General features: G+C 40.1%; 1 protein-coding gene across 3 annotated transcripts in view; it reads left to right on the forward strand.

Annotated features, from left to right (window-relative positions):
- camsap2a (calmodulin regulated spectrin-associated protein family, member 2a) overlaps window positions 1-20,521 on the forward strand; it is a 163,248-nt gene that overhangs the window by 100,288 nt on the left and 42,439 nt on the right. For 2 of the 3 annotated variants that reach the window (XR_007248366.2, XM_048538636.2), the window contains exons 5-7: window positions 6,165-6,197; window positions 10,828-10,969; window positions 12,184-12,323. Coding sequence is in view for 2 of the 3 variants with exons in the window: in XM_048538636.2 (XP_048394593.1) it covers window positions 6,165-6,197; window positions 10,828-10,969; window positions 12,184-12,323 (315 nt within the window). In the remaining variant the exon portion in view is untranslated. The remainder of the gene's footprint in view (window positions 1-6,164; window positions 6,198-10,827; window positions 10,970-12,183; window positions 12,324-20,521) is intronic. The other variant, XM_048538637.2, reaches the window with a different exon arrangement.

Raw genomic sequence — 20,521 nt, forward strand, 5'->3', positions numbered from 1 at the left:
TGAGTAGATTGTGCAAAATCTGTAAAAACATGTTGGAGGATGATGGCACTTCCTGTTATGCACTTCCCATTGGTTTATAACTTTTAACATGGGGTTGCATACATCTCATGATATGGTGCCAAAGGAGAAATGTTTTCATTCTACCTTTGTGCACCTGATGACCAGATTCATTCTTTGTACAACGATAGTAAGGACAACAGGGTTTTCGGGACAAAATCATGGAGAAAGGATGTGGACCAAATTTGATGAGCGGTTGGATTTCTGACTTGTAATGAGGAGAAATTTGCCTCTGAGTTTTGAGACCTGTGTGAAAACACAGCCGTGATGGGCACAACTAAGAGTCCTTACTGCGCTGGACTTAATGAAAGCAATTGTGATTGATGAAATACTACATATAATTTTAGCTAATTAACCAGCCTGCAACTTGATAACCACCGTAACGTAGTGAGTTTGTCCAAAGAATTCACTCCCAGAGGGTTGGAGGGAATAGTCTGTCTCATATGAGAACAGCTTAGACAACTTGGTTTGTTTTCACTTGACCATCAGAGGATGAGGGGCGACCTGATCAAAATTTTCAAAATTATCAGAGGCATGGATAGAGATAATGGGAACTGCAGATGCTGGAGAATTCCAAGCTAATAAAATGTGAGGCTGGATGAACACAGCAGGCCAAGCAGCATCTCAGGAGCACAAAAGCTGATGTTTCGGGCCTAGACCCTTCATCAGAGAGGGTCTCTGATGAAGGGTCTAGGCCCGAAACATCAGCTTTTGTGCTCCTGAGATGCTGCTTGGCCTGCTGTGTTCATCCAGCCTCACATTTTATTATCAGAGGCATGGATAGTCTTTTTCCCAGGGTAGAAATGCCAGTTATCAGGGGATATAGGTTTAAGGTAAAAGGGGTTAAGTTTAAAGGAGGTGTGAGAGGTAGGGTTTTTACAGAGGGTGGGGTGGTAAGTACCTGGCTGCAAGAGGAGGTGGTGGAACTGTGTACGAAGCAACATTTAAGAGGTGTCTTAACAGATAAATGAATAATTAGAGAATGTAGGGATATGACAGCATGGAGAGTTTAGAAAGGCATCTTGTATCAGTGCCGTCTTGATGGGTAAAAGGCTCTGTTTCTATGCCGTACGTTGTTCAATTTGTCTATTTCATGTATGCAAGTATGGAATAATCCAGTGTAGCCACTACTTACCTGTTCACCTTCGGAGGCAAAATATGTTTTCATTCCTTCTCAGATTTTAAAATTCAGTTGATGGATTGAATTTCTAAAAGTACTATTATTCCTTGGTCATATGCTGATGAATGTTGTGATAACTTGACAAATTTTAGCAAAAGTAATGATTAATTGTATCAGTCAAGAAGCCTCACATGGTCTCATGATAGATAACAAATGTAGCACTTGTTATACAACTCTGTTTGATTTCTGCTTGTTCTTGGCAAATACATGAGTTGTCAGTTCAAGTAACTACTTGTACTGTTTTGCTTGATATCACACATATTGACAGGTCATCTATGATGTTGGCACAGGGTTGTATCCTGTACTTTCTGCTTAGTCCATGCTTTTTCTGTAGCTATCTTTCCAAAATGTGAACAGTTTAAAATTAAATAATGCACAGCTGTTTGTGGTTAGTTTGCTCCAGCCATTATTCTGTCAAATTTGAATTTGCTGCAATGTTCTTTCCAGTTGGTAGATGCCGAGAATTAACTTTTAAGCAGCTTGGTATGGCTGGCTTTAAAGAAGGTACAGTGGTATAATTTGCTCCGCAAATTAACAAAGATTGTGTTTGAATGGAAAAGCAAAGCAGCTGGCAGCTTTGAAGTATCTGTCACTTAAAGTGGAATCTTGGATTTCTTTCATGTCTTGCAATGTTTTAGACAAGACCTGAATCCTGCGAAGGTATTGAAGAAAGAAGCCAGCCATTTCCTGGTAATTTCTCTGCCTGTAATAATTGGATATCTTCACAACTATGGCTAATGCTGGAAATATTTTCCATTTGTTTAGATTCACCCAGTAATTTTCCCAACAACTGGGATCTACAAGTAGTTGTGTGATCTATCGAATATTCTCCCAGCTATCAACAGTGTGCTTTTTAAATGTTTTTGTGAAGTGATGGCAGGTCATGTGAAACAATTGTCGTTAATCACACTCCCCATTGTCATTTCTTAATTCACAATGTTTTTGCATTGCTGAAATCTGTCTGATCTTCTCTCATATATATCTTTCCTTAACCACAAGAAAGAGTTGGCTGCTGAAATTTGGCTACATTTGCAGTTACCCTGTTATTCATGAACAGGGCAAAATAGATTTTCTTTTTATTCACTCCCAGGATAAGGGCATTGCTGGATAGGCAGCATTTATTGCTCATCCCTAATTGCCCAGAGAGCTATTAAGAGACAGTCATGTTGCTCTGATACATATGTGATGCAATACATGCATGAGCGTTTAGAGAAAATAGTGTAACTACAGAGAAAAACTGAAGATTCGATTGTCTCAACGTGTCGAGTAGTCACATCTAATCCGTATTTGAATATTTCACTGCTTCTTAAGGAACAGTAAGAAATGTTTTGCATATTCTTCAAGAATCCACACTCTTAATTAACAGCCTGAACTTCTGATTGAATTTATTAATGGGAATATTACCATTCTAGGGGCAGTCCACTGATACATAGTTTCCCTTTCCTGTATGGGAGGGGTGTATCAGTTGTCCCCATATTATTTTTAAAGCATTTGAACAATAGTTTCAAGGTTATATTGTCGAAAAATGTTGTTAACTGTATACAGTAGGTTTTAAGGTAATTGCTGATTTTGTAAAGAAAATTTAAATTAAGAGCATATTTACAGTATAATCAAGCAATCCTCGAGCTGTTGATTCATGTCCTTATGACCTGTTACTTCAGATTGACAGCCAATGCCTGAGTAGCCGGTCTTCAATGGCTGCCTTTTGTTACAATGCCCACAGAGACAAATAATTTTCTTTAGAAAAAGACATTTGAACTTCTGACTGACAAAAAGAATGAGACAAGATTTTACAGATTTTTATTCAAAAAAGCAAACTGAAGTCATCGTCAAAACGTTTCTATATATGCAGCTAATGCATTGGACTTAATTTCTCTGTAATGTCCCAGTATGACTGAAAACCCAATGCTGCATTTGTGTGTTACATAACACTCTGCACAATTTTAGTCCTAACAGGAACAAGTCCAAAGTTATCCCCAGCATTACGTGGGCTTGCTTCACTCTGTATTGCTGAGTCAAGACATCCAGTGTCTGTGAAAGCTATTACCTTCAATCCTCACAGAAGTCTAGAACTGACTCTCTGCAGCAAGGTCCACATCATTTCCCAGCATTTCTAGGGCAAACCTTCCTGCGCCCTTAAATTTCCAAGGTTTCATTTTTTCCGACCAGAGCATATCCTATCCACGTTCTGCCTGTCTGCAAAAAGTTGCTCTTCTCTGTCTGTCTATTCAATGTCTCTGTGTCAAAAAGACTACAAGAAGCTCCTACCTTTTTTTTCGCTACATCTGGCACTTAGGTTATACTGGGAGTTGACCTGCACCCTGTGGTAACCTATTAGCTTACTGCAAGACAGCAGTAGTAGGAGGTTGCATCTCCATTTTACCTTGAATTCCAAGAGACGGTTTAAAGCATAACCCCTTAAAACCTTGAAGGTGTGGCACTTTGTTAACCTGTCTTTCAAGCCTGTCACGTATATAGTGTTAATAATACTCTAATGTTCTCGGAGCATTCCTTGTAAAATGTTTGTGTTGAGTGCAATTCTATTTGGGCATAACTGGGTGGCATACCAGTCTTCTCCATGATTAATGAACTGCTTACAGCCCTCACATTTCAAGGTCATGCCTTCCTGACTTGGCAATGAAATATGGAGAAAAACACACATTCTTCTTCTTTTCTTTCAAAGTGAAGCTCCATACCTAGACATGTTCACAAGCTTCAAAAGTTTTGTTTTTGCAGAACATAACTTTCACGAGTCAATTTGTGCAGCAGTGTAGTCAGAAATGATATTATCGTGTGCAAAATTATCAGAGCAGCCCCAAATCATGCCTTTTTAAGTAGTTTAAGAGAATTGTTTTTAGAAAGGACCAAATTTGGAACATAATGGGCAATGATTTCAAGATAGTTTATTTTGCTTGTCTTGTATGTTGTGGTCAAATAATATTGTAGGAACTGAGCCGTCAAAGTTAGTTGGTGAAAAAGAAATGTCGGTGTAGTTTAGTTTTTTTAAATCTGAAGAGGCGTTTTTGTAACCAAGTATTATGCGTGTTTCTCATTTTCAATATTATTCAAGGCAGGGTTTTCCAAACAGCCATGATCCAGGAAGGAAATTTTAAATTTTATTTTTAAAAGTCCTCAGATATTTCTCAAAGCTGGATTACAATTTTTTAGCTGTGTCACCATTTCTGGCTGCATAGCTCTACTGCAGTCATATTGCATTGAGAAGCAGTAATGCTGATCTTAGTTTTGAGATTGGTGTACTCATAATGGAAAACACCAAAATATTCCAGGTGTGCAGTGGCAATGATGGTGCAACTGTTAAGACTTCACCATCATTAGACGACTGATGTTGACAGCAATTTCTGCAGACTGCATATTCGTTAGGGTGCACAGAAGGCCAGAAGCAGCTGTGATTGATTCTGTGCTTCTCTAGAATTTGTACCACTGATGGGAATCTGGGGTTGCCTCAGTGGGAAATGTTATGAATTGTTGACAACTTCTGCTTTGACCATTGTTTTCAAACTGTAGAATACCTTTGAAAAAGTTACTTCTTGGTAAATGAAGTGCAGTTGGGTTTTTAATGGCGTACTACAAAAATAATGCTCTTAAGGTTTTAGACTAGCTTTGTATCTCAGCTTGTGGATGTTGTGGTTGGTTGGCTCGCCAAGCTGGTTCGTTGTACTGCAGACACTTCATTACCCTGCTGTGTGACATCATCAGTGCGACCTTCGCTGAAGCGCTGTTGTGTTTTCCCACCTGTTGTCTAAACTCTGGTGTCTGTTGAGCTGGATTATCTCACTTCCAGTTTTCCTTTGCAGTGGAGTGTACATGGGGTCTAGCGCTGTGTTTATTGATGGCTTTCTTAGTGGAGAACCAGGTCACATACAGGATTCCCTGCAGAGACTGCGACAAACATTACGTTGGACAGGCAGGAAGGAAGTTAACCTGCAAGTACACAAACATCAACTGGCATCAAAAAGACACAACCAATACTCACTCACGCTTCATCCACTTGGTTAAGGAAAACCACCAATTCGATTGCGACAACAGCACGACCCTAGGACAGGTGAAGCAGACGAGCACGGGAATTCCTAGAGGCCTGGTTCTCCACTAAGAAAACCATCAATAAACGCAGAGCTAGACCCCATGTACACTCCGTTGCGAGGGAAAACCAGACGTGAGGTAATCCAGCTCAATGGACACCAGAGTTTAAATAACAGTTGGGAAAACACAAAAACACTTCTCCGGAGGCTGCACTGATGATGTTATCCAGAAGCGTAATAAAATGTCTGCAGAGCAACGAACCAGCTTAGCAAACAAACCAACCAACCACACGTAATGCCCGTGTTGAATGAGTGCACTAAGTTTCTAAAAGGTGCACCAGCTTTGTAAATCTTGCACAATTCCTTTAAAAATAGCCTTTTAAATTTATTGATACCTCACTTGTGTTGTCTTAATGCAATCCTAATTAACCATTTTGCTGTGTGAAAATTTAGTTAGAAATGGTGGCTATTAAATGCTTTTAACTTGCTTGTTTGCATTGTGAGTGTACAATGTTTTTGGCTACTTACCATGATTGTTGACATCACTGTTGCTGCATGGCAAGACATCACTTTGATTTGGCACTAGGATTAAATGTCCATCAGAGAAATGTAAGTCCATGCCACAGAGTTGATTAGATCTTCAGTGGCAGCTTTTTTTTTTGGCAGGTCAGTGCAAGTATGTCTGCTGCTGACCACAGAATTCAGCTCCATGTTTCCCATATTCCTAAGACATTTTATGTCTTTTGCTTAAAATAAGATGTTGAAAATTAAAAGACAGTAAAGGATTTTGAAGTATTGCATGTGATCTTGACAAAATTATGACTTTTCTTTTTTTATCTCATCACTTCAACCCTTTCTCTCTCTCCTTGGTGCTGCTTCCTCTGAAGTCTCCTACCAAATGGTATTGGAAACTGGTTCCTGTAAGTTAATTCAATGACTAGTGACCCGTTGTATTTGTGGACAATTTGTTATTTTCAATGTGCTAACCTGTGCCAATTAACATGGTTTTGTTTTACTCTGCTGTGATGTCATTCCATTTTCTGGTATTAACACTCATATACCTGCTGTCTATTCATTTGTAAATGAGCCTTTTTTTTCCCATTCATGTCTGCATGCATCCCTTAGCATAGAATGTTTTCTTTTTAAGGAATTGCCTTAGTTTTTCCAAGAGACGTAAAGAATTTTTCAAGCTGAAAGTTATTATTGAGTGTATGTTATATGTGCAATGAACAAGACAGTGATGCAAGATCATTCATAATAGAAACGCAACATGGGTAACCATAACTGTTTTAATTTTCAATAGATCACACAATGATGAGAAATTATGGGGATAATAATTTTACTTCTCGTAAAATGCACGTGCTCAGATTATGAGAGTCAAACATGGCCCACAGTATCACAAGTCTGAACAAAAATGTAGTGTCCAAGCTTAGGTTTGTAGCTGAGGCTGGCTCCAACTTGAGCAATTTGTCTGAGAAAGATAGTATAAGGCTCTCTGACAGCCAGGTTGCACAACCAGGTTTCAGAGTGATTAGTTTCAGTGGAATGTTTGCAGTGCAAATATGAAGACGATAGACTTGCTTTTAAACACTTTACACGTCCAAAAGTGCATCACAGCCAATTAAGTACTTTGGAAAGGTAATCGTTATTATAACTCAAATACAAGTGACAGTGAATTTGTGCACTACCAGATCCACCAAACAGAAGTGAGAAATTACCAGGTTAACTGGTTTAGGATAGTATGAACTGTGATTCGTGGAATATTGCCCAGTTCTTTTTCAAACAGTATCATTGCATCTCTGGCATCCACCTGGAAATTGATATCCATTTCAAGCCAACCAAATCACACAGCTACATAGAATACACCACCTCTCACTGACCTCCCTGCACAAAGGCCATCCCTGTTCCCAATTCCTTCGCCTCCGCCACATCTGCTCCGAGATGAGACATTCCACTCGCAGACATCCCAAGTGTCCTCATTTTTCAAGCACTGCAATTTCCCCTCCACAGTGGTCGAAAACGCCCTCGACCGTGTGTTTTACAATTCCCTCACACCCCCTACCTGCAATAACACCCAAAACAGGATCCCCCTCATCCTCACGTACCACCAACCTCCAAATCCAATGCATCATCCTCCAACACTTCCGCCATCTGCAATCTGACCCCACTACCAAAGATAATTTTCCCTCCCCACCCTTGTCTGCTTTCCAGAGGGACCACTCTCTCTGGGTCTCTCTTGTCCTCTCTGCACGCCCCTCAGCCCCACCACCCCTGGCACTTTTCCCTGCGACCAGAGCAAGTGCTACACCTGCCCCTACACCACCTCCCTCACCCCCATCCCAAGCCCTAAGAAGACCTTCCGCATCAAACAGTTGTTCACCTGCACATCTGCTAATGTGATGTACTGTTTCAGCTGTTTCTGTTGTGGCCACCACTACATCGGGGAAACCAAGCGGAGGCTTGTGGACCATTTTGCGGAACACCTACGCTCGGTTCACAACAAACAACTACACCTCCCAGCCGCGAACCATTTCAACTCCCCCCTCCTTGGACAACATGTCCATCCTGGGCCTCCTGCATTGCCACAGTAATGCCACCCAAAAGCTGCAGGAACAGCATCTCATATTTCACTTGGGAACCCCGCAGCCCAAGGGTGTCAATGTGGACTTCACAAGCTTCAAAATCTCCCCTCCCCCGACTCTATCTCAAAACCAGCCCAGCTTATCCCCACCCCCCACTGCTTCCCAAAACCAGCCCAGCTCACCCCTACCTCCCTAACCATTCCTCCCACCTCAAGCCCCATTCCCCATCTCCTCCCCACTAACCTCATCCCGCATCCGTGACCTGTCCATCCTCCGTGGACCGACACATCCGTTCTCTAACTCCCCACCTACATTCACCTTTACTGGCTCGATCCCCACCTCTTTGACCTGTCTGTCTCCTCTCCACCTATCTTCTCCTTTATCCATCTTCCATCCGCCTCCCCTTCTTTCCCTATTTATTTCAGAATCCCCTTCCCCTGAAGAAGGGTCTCAACCCGAAACGTTAGCTTTCCTGCTCCTCTGATGCAGCTTGGCCTGCTGTGTTCATCCAGCTCCACACCGCGTTATCTCAGATTGAAAAATATCTCCAGCATCAGCAGTTCCTACTATCTCAGGGTATCATTTTCTTTTAAAGCAGGTTGTGTGTTTGCATCTCCTTCCCCGGGCACTGGACTTTGTGCTGTGATGGGAATCCCAGCTGAAACTATTTGATTCGGGACAACCTGCAACAGAATTTGTAGCTGGAACGTTTTGCTTCTTCACTTTGACCAGGCTATTTTCTGCCCGTTTGTTTTATTTGGTGAAAAACTGGTTGGTGAACATATGAGCAAAAAATTCCAAGTTCCATGTCTGCACAAGTTGCTGTTGCATCATAGGGCAAACTTATCAAATAAACCATCGATGGATTTATTTACAAGCGTTTAATCAACTCGATTCAACAATTGATAATTTGCTTTAAAAATCATCCTTTTGGAACTAAGTCAGTAGAGAAGTAAATATGCCAAATTCGGTATCTTCTTGTAGGCTGGCACCCTGTAGATTATTTCATGGGAAAACTTTCCTGGGTGCCCTGTGAGGGATTTGCAGTCAGGGGTGCCCAGAACTTCTCCCAGGTGGCCGCTCAGTCTCTCATGAGCTATCTTTAGTTTTTCAGGGTGCAGGTGAGGCTTTGAGAATCGCACCTACCCGTGCCCCAATTGTGGCCCTCAAGTGGCCAGTAAATTTTGACACGGTGGCAGGACGTCAAGGGTGGAGCTGAGTGGAAACCAGGTGGTACTGGGCGGGAAGTGAGGAATGCCGAACATCCCTGATATATTAATTTCTAGCTCAGAATGCATAAGCATAACATATGTTGTAAATATTCACAAGTATTTTTAAGTTTTGGAATCAGTTATACCAGAGCATTGGTTATGAGAACTTTGTGAACGACTAGTTAGAGATGTATTAGTGAGTGCATTTGCTGGGCAATTAAACTTTAGGTGCTACCTGTACTGGAGATTGAAACACAATATATAGATTTACATGAGAATTTTAAATCTTCAGAACCTGTTGACTTATTGTTTTTGATATTGAACAATGTACACAATTAGACTTTTTAAAATGTCATATCTCTATTAACGATATATTGATCCCAATGTAATTGCCATTTCTTGGCATCGACTTCACTTACAACTATTTGGTTGTATTCAATAATTGCTAAAATTAAGATTTTTCCAGTTAAGCTTTCTTACTTAGATTTTAGATTTGGAATTCTGGCTTCTTTATGTAGATTTTGTCTCCAATCACTTCTAATGAAGTGAGACTTGTGACTCACTTCTTCAGTTTACCCAAAATGTGCCAACTCTCAAATTATTATGGCTGCATGTGCCAACAGTGGGACTCTTAGCTGACCATCAATATGGTTGGAAAGACTCATTTAGAAGGACTGTAATTTATTCCAGCATTCAGGTTGTAATGTGAATAATCTTTAGTTTACAGACCACAGCCACTTTCACCTTTCAGAGTCACTTGCATCGCTCATGTGGAAAAGCAGCACGACAGTGATCCTCATGAACCGTTTCTCACAGTTTATTAGTTGACTGGAACTGTTCTCCAAAGGCCATTACAAGCCAATCTGAGAAATCCCACTAGTCTTTTAACAGTATTTGGATGCACAGATCTGGCTTCTCACATTAAACTGTGCAGTCCAGTGAGGATGCTGGAAATCTGAAATAATTAGATGACAGCTCTCCAGATTCACACAAAAGTGATTCGGTGGCATCATCAGAATTCTGGAGGGCCCACCATTTTTGTTTCAGAATCCACTTCTGTCACCCTTCTAAAGGCAAGTAATTATGGGACTCCTCTTCCTTTGCTTGATAATCCACTCTATGACTGATTGGATGGGCTACTACTGGATTAATGCAAGTGATCCATTATTAACTTTAACTTTTTTGTTACATGATTGCAAGATGCGTCTTAGTAGTTAAATTCTAGTTGGTTGAAATAACTTGTTGATATTGTTATCAACGAAGCTGCGCTTTCTGCACAGGCATTTTCAATACTTATTATTTCATTTTCACAGTGAACAGACAGACAACTGTTTCTGTGGCGCCTGAGATGCCCCTGTTGGCATCTTCATGATTTTATCAGTGCTTTAGCTGCAACAACTAGCAGCCAGAACAGTGAAGTGTAGACTTTAATATTTTTGTTTAATATTGTTGTAATATTTTACTTTTAAGAACCCTTATGAATGTCCACAACCAAGTCCATAAATGGCTTGTGACCTTTAAAGTGAAGTGCAAACTGGTGTGCATCTACTGCAGAATAGGGACTTTGTTTGTAATTTGTTAAAGCCATGTTCATTTCAAAATGACCTGAATAGTGAAAAAGTGAATTTTAAATTGGCCTGCTCCCAGATAACTAAAAATTAGTGTTATTTCAGAGAAATTAGATTTATTTTTCATTTTAACTGTTTATTCTTGCAAATAAATTTATTCATCTGACTGCATCTGTTGTTCTGTGATAGGCTCGTTACAGGAAAGATCAAATGGTACCTAAACAGCTGCCCTGCATCTCACCAGTCGAAAATCTGTTGAAGGACACCACAGATGGTTGTGCATTAGCTGCATTGATTCATTTTTACTGTCCCGATATTATCCGAATGGAAGGTGAGACTCTATTTTCCATCTGGGATCCTGTGTAAAAGAATTAACTGTTTTCCAGTAATGCTACAACTTGAATTGCATGCTGAGATTTTTACTTGATTCATTGTAATAATATTTGAGGTCTTTGGGAAATGGCTGCAAAGATTCTACGTAACCACATAGAACTGATTAAATACTTGGCAATAATTAATTGTTTTGCTTCCTTTGGGCTTTTCTTACATAGAGCAAGACCTGGCGAATTCTGCTGGCTTTTCTGTTGTTACTTGCAGAATCACAGCCCGTAATATTTCAGGACCCGTATGTCTAAGAACTTCTTAATTACCATCTTTGCCATTTTAAAATTTGGTACACTGTAGTCTCCTTACTCTTACTTCATCTAAAAGGCTCATGATTTCCCTTCCTTGTGGATTGAAATGATAGTTTTTCTTTCTCCAGGACAAATATTTCTCTCGCTGAAGAGCAGAATGAAGAGAAATTTCCTCTCTTTGCTATCGTATTGTTGAACTATCTGAGCACACTTTTACTTCTACTGCACATAAAATGTACAGGAACTCTTCCAATTAATTCATTACAGATATTTATTAATCAAGCTGTTCAGAGAGTTTGTGACACACCTCTGGAGAATGTGAGACTTGAACCCACACAGCCTGGCTAGGGACTGTCCCATAGGAGCCTATTAATGCATAATATTAAGAAGCTACACTTAGCCCAAAATGATGCAGCCGTTGTTTCATTAAATGGTGCCCTGAAATGTTGCATTAAGTTAGGACCTCTGCAGCATTAGCTGTACCCAGACCACCTGATAGACTTCAGCCTATAAAGACCTCTGCTGCAGATGTTTAGCTTTTAACTCTGTTTAATGTCAGCAGTATTTTAATCTCCCTCCTTTACTGAGATGTGCTTAGAAGTGATGAGCTTTTGTCAGCTTTCCAGCTGTATGTGATGAAAATAAATGGAAACTAATTGAGCTAAAGTATCTCATTACCTGCTTATTTTTTATTTGAAACTGGATGTCATATGATTAAGAAAATTAACTGGGTGTTAAGACCAAATGTAGCAAATTAAAAAAGGATGTTGAATCTTGAATGTCTGCAAAACATTGTAGCCTGTTTATTGAGGATTATTTTTCATTACATTTTCCTTGGAGTCAGCATTGCTGAGGATGCTGAAGGAAAATCTTGTCACAGCTTAATAATTGTAAATGTTTGTTTCTTCAGATATCTGTTTGAAAGAGACCATGTCATTGGCTGATGGCCTGTATAATCTGCAGTTGATTCAGGACTTCTGTGAAGGTTATCTGAACCAGTGCTGCCATTTTTTACTTGAAGATATGCTCTATGCTTCTTCATCAATTAAGGTAAAACTGACATGAATTAAATACACCAAATTTTCTTCATCGATGACTTGAACTTTTTTATCTAATTGTGTTGTTCGTTGTTAAATTCATTAACAACTGTTTTTGAGGTCAAGGAGATTTCGGTGGTAGCTATTCATTGTCTGAGTACGTGAGTTTAGAGAGCACCTCTAACACGGGGTGTAGAGTGAGAGAGGTAAGGTTGAGAAAGGCAGTGAATTATTTCCACAAAATAAATGTGACATGAATTAAATTTCACCTCCTGTTTTGGAAACTATTAATATATGATCCTTGTTTATGTGATGCTGCCACATACATATTTAAGCCTAATATAGGGCAACAGATCACATGTAATCTAGCTGACATTGTCTAATCAGCACATGAGTTAGAAAGTGTGAAAGATTCTGTTTCTTGATGTACGCAGTTTTCAACATAGTTAACACTTACGTGTTGCATTACAAATATGCCACTTTGAGTCTGCATGCTCGCTGATTGCTTCCTTGCATTGTAATGTTAGTAACCTTACCATCTGTATTTAGTCCATGATGCTGCATATTGAAAAGTGCTCAGAATTCACCTGGCAGTTAGATCAGTGATAGATCTAAAGGGGAGTTGAGGAAAAATTCAGAGTTATGAAGATCTGGAATGCTCGACGTGAAAAAATGTTTTACAATCCCAGATCAGACTGGCCAATCATTTCAGCCAGGGATTTGTAATTGTATTTTAAAGTAGACAAAGTGGAAGATCCAGGGGCTTTATTAAGAGAATAAGGCCACAAGTTTCTGCAGTTTTAAACAAACAATAAATGTTACTGTAGAAGGGTTAAAACAGTAATTTTATCTACAATACATGTGCAACTTGTCTTTTAACACCCAGAATTAACCTTTGGTAAATACAAGTAATAGATTGTGATGGTTGCGCAAATAAAATATCAATTGTGATCAAGATTGATTCCATGATTGCTTATCAGATTCCGCCAGATATTTATTATACAAGTTAAATTTAATTAAACTTAACAGGGATTACAGTTCTTCACTTTTGCCAATCTGGCCTTAAAATTCCCTCTCAAGAACCACACTATCCACAAGACTATAACACATAGCAATAGACTAGGCCATTTAGCCCATCAAGTCTGCTCCATCATTTAATGTGTTCATAGGTGATCTGATAATCCTTAACTCCACTTTCCTGCCTTTTTCAATAATCCTTTACATACGTACTGATTATAATGCTGTCGATATCAGCTTTGAATATCTTCATCCCCAGCCCCTCCTGCTCTCTGTGGTAAAGAATTCCACAGTCTAAGAGAAGACCTCTAACCTTTAAGAGAAGAAATTCCTCCTCATCTCTGTTTTAAATGTGCAACCCCTTATTCTGAGATTATGCTGTGTCTAGTCCTAGACACTCCCACAAGGGGAAACAATATATCTGCATCTACCTGTCAAGTTCTGTTCGAATCTACTGTGTTTCAATAAAGTGTCTCTCATTCTTCTAAACTCCAATGAGTACAGGCCTACTGTCGCCAGTCCCTCCGTTCCTAGGATCAATTTAAGAGTCTTCTTTAGACCGACTTCGGATGCTGGCTATTTCAATAAGCCTCCTTGTTCACATGTGAATATTTCAGTCGTGGGGTTGCTGCAGAGTTTCAGTGAAGCACAATGCAAGCTCCAGGAACAATACCTGATTTTCTGCTTAGCCACTTGCAGCCTTAAGGTCTCAATATTAAATTCAATATCTTCGGAAACTGACTGTATCATGTCTGTTCCCCATTTTTCTTGAATCCTCTCTTGTTTCTCCCCCAATCCTCCAAAAGCCATATCTTGTTTCTACCTTGTTTACTTTGTACTTAATAGAAAGGACCAATTCTTTCCTTTTTGCACCTGTATTCAGATGCATTTTACATTTTTTTTCTTTCTCCGCTATTAATAACTCTTCTGCCTCTCTCAAACATTTAAAACAAAATGTTCAAACACCTGGCAGTTCTGAAGAAGTGTCACATGTTATCTCTGATTCTGTCTTCACAGATACTGCCAAACCTGCTGAGTTCCTCCAGTATTCTCTGTTATCTTTTGAGCACGTTATTCTTTAGATGTTACCATTTTCACAGAATTCAGGATGACAGAACAAATGACTTGAAGCATTCATCTATAATGGTCAAATCATATGCCATTAATCACTTCAACAGGAGATTGGATGGGTAGTTAAGACTGAGGAGTTCTCAAGGTTACAGACCTAACGAGGGATGTGTAAATAAACATGGCTGCTCTTTCAAAGCACCAGCACATGCGCAAAGGGCTGAATTGTTCCTTTCTTGAAAGTTTTATAATTCAATACCTACCACCAGTTCCCTATTCATGTTGTAGATTGCCTCCAGTTCCATGCAGTGTTGCATTTGGTGGCTGTACTTTATACAGTATCTTGTGCCCTGAAATCCATGTTGTATTTTTAAAAAAATGCAGGGCATTCCCTTGTCTACCACATTAATTGAATGTAATTGAACACCATCCCCTTCCAGTTCCCTGCCTGGAACAGGCTGGGAGACAGTAGCTCGGCGGAGCTCTGAAACAAGGCAGGAATACTCAGGATGGATGCTTGATGCCTTGCGAACCTCTCCTCCACCCCCCCCCCCCCATTTAAATCCAGCAATGGAAGGGTTGAGGATTGTCCTCCTGCCCTCAGGCCCATGAAGGACCAACTAAGGGCTTCAAGGTTACAAAATTACAGGACAATTGGAAACTGCCAATTTGTAACCTTTGGCCATGCAGCTGGATTATTGAAAAATATTACAAATCAGTAACTTCCACTGTATACACTGAAGTGTCAAAATGAGACATAAAATAAATTTCCGTGATATTGTGGGCTGTTGTCATAGTTGAATTAGCTGACTGGGTAATGCAACATTGCGGTTCATATCTCCAATCTACTAATGAAAATTGTCTGCAGTTTAAATAGTTAAATTCTCCAAGTGGCTATTATGTCATTGCACATATCTGTGAAAGTATGAAAATGGGCATCAGAAATTGCCAGTGACTGGGAACAAACAAGTGAGGTAGCAAGGGAACATTCAACTGCTGTAAGTACTTTTGTTAACTGGATTGAGATGAAGATTTCATTTAATGTAGGTTGCCTTGTTTGGATGTAAAAATTTAGTGTTGGTTCTTACTGAGATCATAAATATAAGACTTTGTCTGTTTAAGATAATAGGCAAAATAAAATGGAGTGATTTTGAGATTGATTGGCTGTTTCCTCTGGCAGGCAATTAATAAAAACAGTATCACCAAAACAATGGGGAGAGAGGAGTTTAGAGTTTTGCTTGAGCTGGTTTTCAAACTCTAAAAGGAGGAGTAGTTAAGAATCTGGAGCAGTGGAATTTACTGAGATACGACAGGGCAATGCAATAAATTTTGGATTACTCCAGGCAGGGAATTGGTTCAGCCAAAATTACCACCCAAGATCCTTTTGAAAGGCATCATTGCTATTTCATTTCAATGTCACCTGTGCTTGTGAATGATACGAATGCAAAAACTAATTTGCCTGTTTGAGAAATTATTTATTTTTGATAGCAGCTCAAAATGTATTTTTTCATTTGAATTTTTACTTTAAGAAGATGGTTTAGTTTGGTATTCAAGATTTACCCTTTTTAAACTGTTTATCCTGCGTACCTTTCATTTTGATCAACTGTAATACTTTCACTTTTTTCCAGGCTTGGTAAATCATTGCAGGCAGTTATTATTAAGTTAAGACATAGCAAATTATTCTACTTAATCCATTCTTCAGATTACAGATTTTATAGTAATTTGAGTCATGTGTCTCTTAAGCCCACAGTCATCTGATTGGTAGAGCACATCATTCCTATCTGTTTATGTTGACGTTCCATTGTAGCTGTCAGTTTCCGTGCTGAGAAGGAAGGATTGCTCCAGGTTTGAATACCAATATCATGAACACATCTGAAGATTTATTCTGGTCAGTCATTCCAGTTTCTGAGATACTTATTCAATTGAATCATTGCACATTCCTTCCTCAACTCTTAGTTCTTCATGGTCTAGCGCCACTTTGATTATTTTCTGAGAGTCACTTCCTGCCTATTAACTCTGTTTCCTAACTTGTTACTAAAACCCCTTAACATTGACAACTTCAATTTCATCAGTCCCCTGACTTTCGTGGGCCTGCTTAAAACTTGAGACACTGAAGGGACACTTTGCCTTCTTCGAAGCTATCCCATTTGGCCACATATTCCACCGTATGACCTTTCACCAATCATGGAAACATTGGCTCCCCTGACTAGGTCTCGCTCTTGAGCTGTGTCCTTTCTTTCCAGCTAACTTCTGTGAGCACATGATTTTTTGAGCTATCTCATCTGCTAAGTCCTTATGCTGTGACAGGTCCATTATCAAAATCCACTCACAACTCTCCTTGCTTAATTATTCCATTGAGTAACTTCTCATTTTTTGGTACTTTCAGTCTTCACCTAAATTGTCCTCCAGCACTGCCCTGGAGTTTTAAGCACTTCTAACTGCTTTTAAATTAAAACAAAGAACTGCAAATGTTGGAACTCTGAAGTAAAAACAAAAGTGCTGGAGAAACTCAGCAGATCTGTTAGCAGTACCTGTGGAGTGAAAAACAAAGTTAACATTTCAAGCCCAGTATCCCAACATCAGTCCATTTGCAGGAAGGCCAAATAACATGTTAATGTTACAGTTGTTGGTTTGCCACATCACAGGTGTTGAAACTTTATTTGTTTTTGCAATCACCAGCCAACAAACATGTTTGAAGTATGCAGTTGACCAAAGCAAAACCTCTCCTTACTCTAAATACTACCTACTTGGAAATCAGTTTTTATTTTGCCTTGAATGGAGGTGATGAGGGGTGGTGGTTAAGGGGCAGGTGTAGCACTCCTGCAGTTGCAGTGAAAATGCTTACTAGCCCTTTCTTCATGTTTACACATCTTCAGAAAATTCATGATGGACAGACCTATTAAAGCATTTAACTTGCACATGCAAAGACACCTGAATTTTAACACTAAAGAGAAAACAAAGAGTGGAGTTGGAAGAACACAGCAGACCAGGCAGTATCAGAGGAACAGGAAAGCTGGTGTTCAGGGCTGGGACCCTGCTATAAAAACATGGAGGGGGAGGGGAACTCAGAAATAAGTAGAGAGAAGAGGGGTGGGGTTTGTGCAGGTACGTGGGATGGTGATAGGTGAGTGCGTGTAGGATTGGTCAGTGAGGTGGGAAAGAAGATGGACAGGTTGTGTCAGGTCAAGGAGTTAGGGGAGGAGAGGGGCTGGGTTGGTCATGGGGTGGGGAGATTTTGAAACTGGTAAAATCCACAGTTAGGCCACCAGGCTGTGGCTCCCAAGGCGGAATATGAGGTGCTGCTCCTCCACTTTGCAAGTGGCGTCATTGTGACACTGGAGGAGGCCCAGGGTGGACATGTCATCCAGGGAGAGGGAGGGGGAGTTGTTTGTCATGTACAGAGCACAGATGCTCCTACAAAATGTCTCCGCTTGGTCTCGGCGATGTAGAGAAGGCCACAGCAGATGCAATCGACCATATTGACAGATGTGCAGTTGAAACTGTATCTGATGTCGAAGGTTTGTATTTTGCCTTGAATGGAGGTGATGAGGGGTGGTGGTATAGGAGCAAGTGTAGCACTCCTGCGGTTGCAGTGAAAAGTGCCGGCGGTGGTGGGGTTAGTGGGGAGTGTGGAGCAGACGAGGGAGTCATGGAGAGAGTTGTCTCTATGAAAGGTAGCTGGGGTTAGGAGGGAAATATATCTTTGGCTATAGGGTTGGACTGTAGGTGGCGAAATTTGCAGAGAATTATACATTTGATGCCAAGGTTGGTCGGGTGATATGTGAGGACTAGGGGGATTCTGTCTTTATTTTTGTTTTTGTTTTTGTTGGGGAATATGCGATGTGAGGGCAGAGCTATGGAAAACGCAGGAGATGCATTTGAAGGTATTTTCAATCACAGGAGGGGGGAAGTTATGGTCCTTGAAAAACGAGGACATGTGGGATGTGTGGGAGTGGAACGCCGCACATTGGGAGCAGATGCAGAGGAATTGGGAATAAAGGATTGCCTTCTTGCAGGAAGGTGGGTGAAAAGAGGTATAGTCTAGGTAGCTGTGGGGGTTGGTGGGCTCGAAATAGATGTTGGTCGGTTTTAATACCAGCTGACTTGAGATAGAGTCCTCATTTATCACCGATTATTGCATCAGTAAAACACAAATTTCATTTTTAAAATTTCTTAGTCTGTTTGGGTTTGTACGGGCTACATTAATTCTTTAAATTATTTGTTCCACGCTGCGTGTCAATGGTGCAATAAGCACACAACCTGTGCCTGCAACCTTTCATAGTAGCATACTGGTTTTCCATTGTCCTAAGCTGCTCATTCCTAGAAACTACTGGTACCTCTCCTCCACTTCATTGAAGTGCACACACCAGTCATTACCAGGGTTATGACTCCTGTTCATTTGTTATTTGCAGTGCCCTCCTTTTTTTTTTACCCCCGGTTAAGTGCATGCCTTTTAAAGTCAGTTAAGTACTTCTCAAAAGAAAAAAATATTGGAAATGCCCAGCAGGCCAGGATGCGTCTTTGGCAAGAGAAAGAATTTGTATTTGAAAGGCCATCAAGCTGAACCTTCAATGTTGTTTGTCTCTTGATAGGTTCTGTCAAACCTGCTGAGTAATTCGAGCATTTTAATTTTTTATTTCATATGCAGTTTTTTTTGCTTTTGTAATTGCTTTATTAACCTTTATCATTAGCTTAATTTTATTTTAATCTGCTTTAAGAGATTATTGACCTTTGACAGTACTGGCTGAATTTGTGGGTATCTTCTATCTATTGGATGTGACAAACTGTCATCACACACACTCTTCAGTTTTAAAGGAGAGGGTACCATGATGATATATCTTGGTCATCCATCACTGCCTGCAAAATCCAGGCCTAGTGAGAGTGTTAAATGGAATGCCAACATACTTTATACGCAGTCATCTTAGATGTGTAGATAACTTGCCAGGAAGTGTAAAATTGAGCAGAGATAACGACACAATATTTGCATTCTCAATTCAGTACTTAGCTAATTTTAAAAAGTTTATGTGGCTAAAGTAAATGTCTGTGTCAAATCATCATAATTTGAAGAAAATGTGCCTGGAAACATTATCTTAAAACACAGAACGTGCATTGGAAATACAAGTAGCAATGTATTTGCAGCAGAGACTATGTAAAACCTTTGCAAATGAAGCAGTTGAAGTCAGACTAGCCCCAGAGTAATATAAACCGCAGAAGCAGGACAAATCATCAGCCTTGCAGCTCTCCCCTCCCAAAGCTGAGGACGGAGGTTTGATAAACAATCCCCTTTCACAGGCCTTGGCATACTCCTGGCAACCTGTACCATTGCCAGATTGTTTTTGTTGTTCACTCCACACCTTCACTTTGACAGAAGGTTAGCAATCTCACAGCAGGCTTACTTACTAATTGGTTGCAATCTGATGGTATTCTTAGAACAGCTACTGCAGCAAATACTGGAATTGAGATTTGCCAAACTCGCCTTCACAACAAATACAGAAGAATATGCACAAACAGGAATGCCTTTGCTGCAAACGAGGCACATGTAAACAATTGCAGAAGTTAGGGCTGGGTCAATGGCAGGCATTTATCCTTACTATCTTTACACAGTGTTGCCGCTGCTGTCCTCTTCAATTCCTATTGCTGCACGCAAGCTTGCTCCTTTGTTCTCTTCCTGTCCATCACTTCCTTCTCCATATACTGGTCTGGTTTAATTAATCCTCTAATTCGGCTTGACCTGAATACTCTACTTTGTCTTGACACCTTGTGTACAATAACATGGTGTATCTATATAATATGTTAATCTGTCTGTGCTGTGCATATAAAGAAACAGCATGACCATAGCCAAAGATATGTAATCTTGCCTGTTAGTGTTAACCAGTATTAACTTTGCAGAGTTTGTTTGTTTGTTTTGTTTGAACCAGAAACAATGTTGATGGTGCAACATGCCAATCATTTTATGATTATTCAGAAACAGAGTCTTCTGGTTGTCCTGGTTCTCCTTGACAATAAAAGTTCTCATGGGTGATGTGCTGTACCTTATGCCTGCCATCTGCCGCTGAACAGACTGTTGTTCAATTAGTCTTCTAAAATGGTTCAACAGCGACAGCTCTAAGTTAGATCTGATAGTCG

The sequence above is a fragment of the Stegostoma tigrinum genome, chromosome 8 (assembly GCF_030684315.1).
Source record: "Stegostoma tigrinum isolate sSteTig4 chromosome 8, sSteTig4.hap1, whole genome shotgun sequence".
NCBI lineage: Eukaryota > Metazoa > Chordata > Chondrichthyes > Orectolobiformes > Stegostomatidae > Stegostoma > Stegostoma tigrinum.